The 8,133-nt window shown below is 45.5% G+C and overlaps 1 protein-coding gene across 1 annotated transcript in view; it reads right to left on the reverse strand.

Annotated features, from left to right (window-relative positions):
- Window positions 1-7,129, reverse strand: part of LOC144503144 (coiled-coil domain-containing protein 60-like) — a 106,254-nt gene extending 99,125 nt beyond the window's left edge. The window contains exons 1-2 of the mRNA XM_078227655.1: window positions 6,842-7,129; window positions 3,689-3,778 (exon numbers count right to left, since the gene is read on the reverse strand). Coding sequence (XP_078083781.1) covers window positions 3,689-3,778; window positions 6,842-7,129 — 378 coding nt within the window. The remainder of the gene's footprint in view (window positions 1-3,688; window positions 3,779-6,841) is intronic.
- Between the last annotated feature and the right edge of the window lie 1,004 nt (window positions 7,130-8,133).

Genomic DNA, 8,133 nt, shown 5'->3' on the forward strand with positions numbered 1-8,133 from the left:
AACAGGTCCAACAGCAAAGAAAACAGCACTATTGAAAAGTCAGGGAAGGTCATCACCAACAGCAATAAGCAGTTCCAGAGATGGATGGAGCACCATGAGGAGGCGATGGCCTAGAATCATAGAATCCCTACAGTGCAGAAGGAGACCATTTGGCCCATCGAGTCTGCACCAACCACAATCCCACCCAGGCCCTATCCCCATAATCCCATGCATTTACTCTAGCTGGTCCCCCTGACACTAAGGGCCAATTTACCATGACCGATCCACCTAACCCACACATCTTTGGACTGTGGGAGGAAACCGGAGCACCCGGAGGAAACTCACGCAGACACGGGGAAAATGTGCAAACTCCACACAGCCAGTGACCCGAGGTCGGAATTGAACCCAGGTCCCTGGCGCTGTGAGGTAGCAGTGCTAACCACTCTGCCACCGTGCTGCCCACTGCCTCGTGGTATTATCGCCAGACTCTTAATTCAGAAACTCAGCTAATGTTCTGGGGACCCAGGTTCGAATCCTGCCACGGCAGGTGGGGGAATTTAAATTCAACAAAAAAAAATCTGTGATTAAGAATCTACTGATAACCATTGTCGATTGTCAGAAAAACCCATCTGGTTCACTAATGTCCTTTATGGAAGGAAATCTGCCATCCTTACCTGGTCTGGGCCTACATGTGACTCCAGAGCCACAGCAATGTGGTTGACTCTCAACTGCCCTCTGAACAAGGGCAACTAGGGATGAGCAATAAATACTGGCCAGCCAGCGATGCCCATGTCCCACAAATGAATAAAAAAAACCTTGAGTTGTTTTCCAGGGAGAACACTGTTACCGAGGACGCTCTAGACAACATAAAGAGCCTGCATGTTATAGTAGAGCCAGATATCGAACCCACAGTGGAGTAGCTTGGCAAAGCTATTGATTCATTTGCCATGGGCAAAGCTCCAGATGCCAATGCTATGCCACCCAAACTCAACAAGCATGGGAAACTGGCACTCCAGCAGAATCCATATGAACTTCTCGGTCTCTGCTGGAGGGAGGGGCCAGTGCCCCCGGATACACGTGATCCAAAGATTGGGACTGTTGGCAGGAATGAAAGACGTGACAAATCAGAGCCAGAGCCAAGGTTCAATAATCAAGGTAGCTTTATTACGCCAGTGGGAAGGCAACACAGGTCTTACTCTCCCGAGATGCTTTCACAAGTGCCAGAAACTTCTAACTATTTATATGTTTCTGCAGGACTTACACAACTTACACCTCTTGCAACCGTTTTGTTTAATACAATAGTATACATTCGCAAGTTTCAATTTATCAGCAGATGGTCTGGCGTCATACAATGATGCTAGTTTGCACGTTCATGTCTATTTGGAAATGGCTCGGCCAGGTACAATAGTACAGATTCACACCTTCCTGACCAAAACTGCGCCGTTAAAGATACATTAACATTCAGTCTAGAGTGTTTGAAGTTAGACCTCCATGTTCTCATCCAGTGAGCATTCTTTATTCTGTAGACGATAAGTCATTTACTCACTGGCGGATCACATGGGCAGTGCTCATGGAAACAGTGGGGTGTTACTGATGTGCGTGTCTTCCCTATCTATGGGTTATGAATATCGGTCCCCAGTCTTTGATGGTTTGAGTACTGTAGCTGCTTTCACTGTCTCTATGTTCTCTGTTTGCTGATTCTAGCTAGACAGAATGTTTTTGATGGGCTTGTCCCTGGCTGTGGGGTCTCTGCTGTATTTTATTAAAAATGGATATCCATATCCGGGGATTTTTTTGTTTCCCGACAACAGTGACCCTGTACAAGGATAAGCGTGTATGCAACGACTGCTGCAATCGGACTCATCAGTCCTGGACACAGAGAGGAGGAATGGACATCAAACCCTGCGCCTGATCATTATCCAGTACCTATTGCTGGAGGGGGCTTAAAGTGGAGCAGGAACTAGTCTCAATACAGAAGATCATGTCACAATGGCAACTCTAAAGACCCAGCATTGAGAAAAGATGTCCTTATACTCCCACTCCCGAGGCCTGATCACTGGATGCCAATAAGAGACCAGAGTCTATTGCAGTGGGGTGACAAGAGTTCACATGGGTTATTTAATTTATTTTTCCGTGAGTGTCATTGGCTGGGCCAGCATTTATTGCCCATCCCCAACTGCCCTCCAATTCAGAGGGCATTTGAGAGTCAACCATATCCATTGCTGTGTCTCTGGAGTCACATGAAGGCCAAACCAGGCAAGGACTGCAGATTTCTCTCCCTAAAGGACCTTAGTGAACTAGGTGAGTTTTTAGATTCTTAATTCCAGATTTTTATTAAATTCACATTTCATCATCGGCCATGGCAGGATTTGAACCCAGGTCCCCAGAGCATTGCCCTGAGTTATAGAACCCCTACAGTATAGAAGGAGGCCATTTGGCCCACCGAGCCCAAACCGACAACAATCCCCCCCCAGGCCCTAACACTGTAACCCCACACATTTACCTTGCTAATCTTCCCTGACAGTACGGGGCAATTTAGCATGGTCAATCAACCTAACCCACCCATCTTTGGCCTATGGGAGGAAACCGGAGCACTCGGAAGAAATCCATGCAGACATGGGGGGAATGTGCAAACTTTACACAGACAGTCACCCGAGGCTGGAATTGAACCCAGGTGCTGTGAGGCAGCAGTGCTAACCACTGCACCATCGTGCCACCCAATACAGCTTGGTAATGCTCCTGCTCTGTCCAAGACCGCAAAAAACTACAAAGGGTCGTAAACGAAGCCCAGTCCATCACTCAAACCAGCCTCCCACCCATTGACACTGTCTACACTACCCGCTGCCTCGGAAAAGCAGCCAGCATAATTAAAGACTCCACACATCCTGGACATACTTTCTTCCAACCGGAAAAAGATACAAAAGTCTGAGAACACGTACCAACCGACTCAAGAACAGCTTTTTCCTTGCTGTTATCAGACTTTTGACTGGACCTACCTCGCATTACGTTGATCTTCCTCTACACCCTAGCTATGACTAACACTACATTCTGCACTCTCTCGTTTCCTTCTCTATGTACGGTATGCTTTGTCTGTATAGCATGCAAGAAACAATACTTTTCACTGTATACTAATACATGTGACAATAATAAATCAAAACAGTCTCTGGATTATTAGTCCAGTGACAATATCAGTGTGCCACTGCCTCTCCATTGTACTGGCATGGATTACCCTAGAAAAATACAGCTCGCACCATTTAAATGAACGACTGATGAAGCCAATGCTGCCAGCTTTGCCTCCGTAGGAATTTCCAGGGCTCCATGTTTCTCCCTCCCTTCCACCCCAGCAGACATTTAAAGATGCACCAATACTGCCATAGTCACCAGCCTGATTTATTTAAATAGCTTGATCCTGCAAACTCCTGGGGGTTTCTCTCCCTTTCCAGCAACGCATTGCAACTCTTGCTCCGTCACAGATGAGGCAGCAGAGCAAAATGTAAGAAAAGGCATCACTGGATGAGGGACCAGAAGTGTCACAGGACCATGCCCTGCCAGTGTTCTGCACTTTCACGGAAGGGGGGAAAAGCAAAAGTAACTGAACACCACCACTTGCTACTCAGTTCAATTGCTCCCAAATCTTGACACCGACAATCTCTTGTGACCAGCCAGATCCAACACCTTTAAAAAAAAAATCACAATTTTCCATTGTTACCTTGTTCTCCTTTGACACCATTGGAGAGGTGAAGCTTTTTGCTTCTTCTGGATTTTCCTCCGCTGTGCTTTTTGGCTCATCGCTCACGGTCTGGATAAAGAAAACAATGAATTGAATTCTCTCGAGACTCTTGGAAGAACTCTTTGACCAACTATTCAAAGATGTGAAGATGAGGGGCATAGATCAGCTAGATCGTCAATATCTTTTCCCAAAGGTAGGGGAGTCTAAAACTAGAGGGCATAGGTTTAGGGTGAGAGGGGAGAGATACAAAAGGGGCAATTTTTTCACGCAGAGGGTGGTGAGTGTCTGGAACAAGCTGCCAGAGGTAGTAGTAGAGGCGGGTACAATTGTGTCTTTTAAAAAGCGTTTAGACAGTTACATGGGTAGGATGGGGGTATAGAGGGATATGGGCCAAATGTGGGCAATTGGGACTAGCTTAGGGGTTTAAGAAAAGGGGGGCAGCATGGACAAGTTGGGCCGAAGGGCCTGTTTCCATGCTTTCCTCTATGACTCGATAACTCTATGTACTGTTTTCCCCTTTACTGTCGCATGCTGACGGGAATGGTTCAAGGCTGCAGCAGTGTCTAACATGGAAAGAGAATATTGAGGAGTTGGGATTGTATTCGTTCCAGGTTAAGGGAGATTTAATGGAGGTGTTCAGCATCATGAAGGGTTTTGATAGAGGAAACAACAGAGTACACAAGGGACAATTGTTTCCATCAGCAATGGGACAGTAAGCAGAGGACACAGTAGCAAAAGAACTTTGAGGGGGAATGGGGTGTCGGGGAGGAGGTGGATTTTGATTTAAAATGAAGCTAGTTCTTATGATCTGGAATGCACTGGCTTAAAGGATGGTGGAAGCAATTCAGTAAGAATGCTCAAAAGGGAATTGGATTAATGCTTCAAAAGGAAACTTTGCGAGACTATGGGCAAAGAGTTGGGGAGGGGCAACTAATTGGGTGGCTCTTTCAAAGAGCTGGCACAGGTACAATGTGCCAAATGGCTTCTTCCTGTGCTGTATAAGCCAATGAAGTTTACTGCAGTGGTAAACATAACACAGCCCAAGCATGATTTACAGCAGAGCTTTAGAACAAAGAAAATTACAGCACAGGACCAGGCCCTTTGGCCCTCCAAGCCTGCACCGACCATGCTGACCGACTGAACTAAAATCCCCTACTCTTCTGGGGGACCATATCCCTCTATTCCCATCCTATTCATGTATTTGTCAAGACGCCCCTTAAAAGTCACAAAATCTCCTAGTCACCACAATCTGGCGCCTGTTTGGATACACTGAGGGAGAATTTAACATGGCCAATCCACTCTACCAGTACTGCACCAATGTCTCTCAGAAGAGATACAATCCTTTGGGACTCCTCAGAAACTACAGCTCCCCTTTGCAAATGCAAGGATGTTAAGAGCCTGAACTCGAAACGCCACTAACTCAAAACACTGACCCTGGCAATAACTAACACTGGTGGTGCACAATGATGTTTAATTTTACAGGACCAAAGAGATCCATTTTGCTCGAAATTACCACACGGAAACAGGCTTTTCAGCCCAGCCAGTCTAAACCGGCATTCAGCATTCACACAAGTGGCAATCCTAATGCCATATACCCTGTTCCCTTTATTCCCCCTTTCACCAACCACATACAAAACCACTCTTCAAGTGTAAAGTGTACTATTCAACATGGAGATTACAGACTTACTTAAAGACAGAACAATGTGAGGAGAAATAAGAAATACACAGCAAGACTTAATTTTCTATAGTAATATGTTAACTGCAAAGCTGTTCAGCCCAATTGCAATTTGAATGACTGGTATCTCTCCATGACTGACTCTTCGACCAACTATTCGAAGATGTACTGTTCTCCCTTTACCATCCCGCGCTGACAGTAATGGCTGCACATGAAAGAGAATAAAGAGAAGTTGGGATTGTACTCCTTCCAGCAAAGAAAGTTACGGGAGATTTAAAAGATCCGCTCAGTATCATGAAAGGTTTTGATTGTTAATATCTGTTGTGTCAGATAGTGTGATCACCTTGAAAATGTCATGAGAATGAATAGTAAAAGCTCTTAGCACAATTCTCAGCCTTTAACATCACCATTTACAGAATCTTTTTTTATAGAATCCCAAGTGTAGAAGAGGCCATTCAGAGTCTGCACCAACTCTCTGACAGAGAGTCTAACCCAGGCTCTCTCCCCAGTCCTATCCCTGTAACCCCACACATCCACCACCCACCTAACCTAGACATCTTTGGACACCAAGGGGCAATTTAGCATGGCCAATCCACCTAACCCGCACATCTTTGGAGTGTGGGAGGAAACTGGAGTACCTGGAGGAAACCCATGCAGACACAGGGAGAACGTGCAGACTCCGAACACACAGTCACCCAAGACCAGAATTGAACCCCGAACCTTGGCGCTGTGAGGCGGCAGTGCTAACCACTGTGCAGCTGTCTCTTTGCCTTTGCCATTCCTATCAATTACAACCTCCCTCCCCCACCCCCCGCCAGTATAAATCTTGTCCAATTTTCCTTGTCTTCAGCTCTGACCAAGGGTCATCCTGACTCAAAACGTTGGATCTATTATCTCTCCACAGATGCTGTCAGATCTGCTGAGATTTTAAAGTTTAAATTTAAGTTTATTTATTAGTGTCACAAGTAGGCTTACATTAACACTGCAATGAAGCTACTGTGAAAATCCCGTAGTCGTCACACTCCGACGCCTGTTCGGGTGCACTGAGGTAGAATTTAGCATGGCCAATGCACCTAACCAGCACGTCTTTCAGACTGTGGGAGGAAACCGGAGCACCCGCAGGAAACCCACGCAGACACAGGGAAAACATGCAGACTCTGCACAGTCACCCAAGCTGGGAATCGAACCCTGGTCCCTGGAGCTGTGAGGCAGCAGTGCTAACCACTATGCCACCCCCAGCATTTTCTGTTTTTGTTTCAGATTCCAGAATCTGCAGTAATTTGCTTTCATATTAGAATGAATGGCTTTGATATTAAGAGATTCCTGTGCACAAATGTCAACAGTTACTTTCGTTGATTTTGAGAGGATTTGGGCAGAGCTTGGCTCCATAAGTATACATAACTGTGTGTGTGTGTATGTTGACTGTATTCAATGGATATGAATCCTTCAGTCCTGACCTGATCAAGCTGCCCTAGTGAATGTAGGATGAGCTGCCTCGGCTCCAGGTGAAGGGGTTGTCCGATTGCCTGGTAGGGTTTCCAGCAGACTGAACGGTAACCCTGCTGGCTCAGCTGATGCTGCCTCCGGCAATAATTCTCGCGGAAGACCTGCTGTCTGCTCGGCTCGGATGGGCTGTAGACGGTCAGACTCCGAGCCTTCACCTTCAGTCCTTTGGACGGAGGGAGGGGCAGAGGCGTTATCACCACAAAACTCCGCGGCTCCAGGGCTTTGCTGCTTGTGGGCATGGCTGAGAAAAAAAACATTTAAAAAGTTTTTAATAGTTCAAAAAAGTTATTAAAAGTTTCTAAAAAGTTATTCAAAGTTCAAAAAAGTTATTCAAAGTTTCTAAAAATTTATTCAAAGTTTCTCAAAAGCTATTCAAAGTTCAATAAAGTTATTCAAAGTTCAAAAAAGGTTTACTTTTTTTCGCAATTTCCAACCATAACTCTTTAAAAAAAACAAACCTGCTGTAACTCTGTGTGAATTAATTCAGGAACTATTTCTGTCCCAACACTTGAAGCTTCTTGTTTAGTTACCATGGGTTACAAATCACAGCCCAGCGCCGTCCATTCCAACAAAATGGGGGAAATTTTCTCAGTTTTTACTTCAGTCCATTAAAAATGACACATTTCTACTATTTATCTTAATCCTTAAAGAGACTCCATTGAATTTAAGACGTAGGAAATCATAACATCGTTTTTTAAAAAAAAATAATTAAACCAGCTACAAATGTGTTTGACTTAGCTGCTACCCCTCCCGAGAGTGTGGTGTAGTCTCCATTTGCAGCCTTGGATCAAATGGGGGAGGTTGGGGTTGAGTGGGGGTTGTACAGTAGAACAAAGAAAATTACAGCACAAGAACAGGCCCTTCGGCCCTCCAAGCCTGCACCGACCATGCTGCCCGACTGAACTAAAGCCCCCTACCCTTCCAGGGACCATATCCCTCTATTCCCATCCTATTCATGTATTGTCCAGACACCCCTTAAAAGCTCACTATTGTATCTGCTTCCACTACCTCCCCAGCAGCGAGTTCCAGGCATCCATCACCCTCTGTATAAAAAACTTGCCTTGTACATCTCCTTTAAACCTTGCCCCTCGCACCTTAAACCTATACCCCCTGGTAATTGACTCTTCCACCCTGGGAAAAAGCTTCTGACTATCCACTCTGTCTATGTCCCTCATAATCTTGTAGACTTCTATCAGGTTGCCCCTCAACCTCCCTCGTTCCAGTGAGAACAAACCAAGTTTCT

This window comes from Mustelus asterias, chromosome 13 (assembly GCF_964213995.1).
Source record: "Mustelus asterias chromosome 13, sMusAst1.hap1.1, whole genome shotgun sequence".
Classification (NCBI taxonomy): Eukaryota; Metazoa; Chordata; class Chondrichthyes; order Carcharhiniformes; family Triakidae; genus Mustelus; species Mustelus asterias.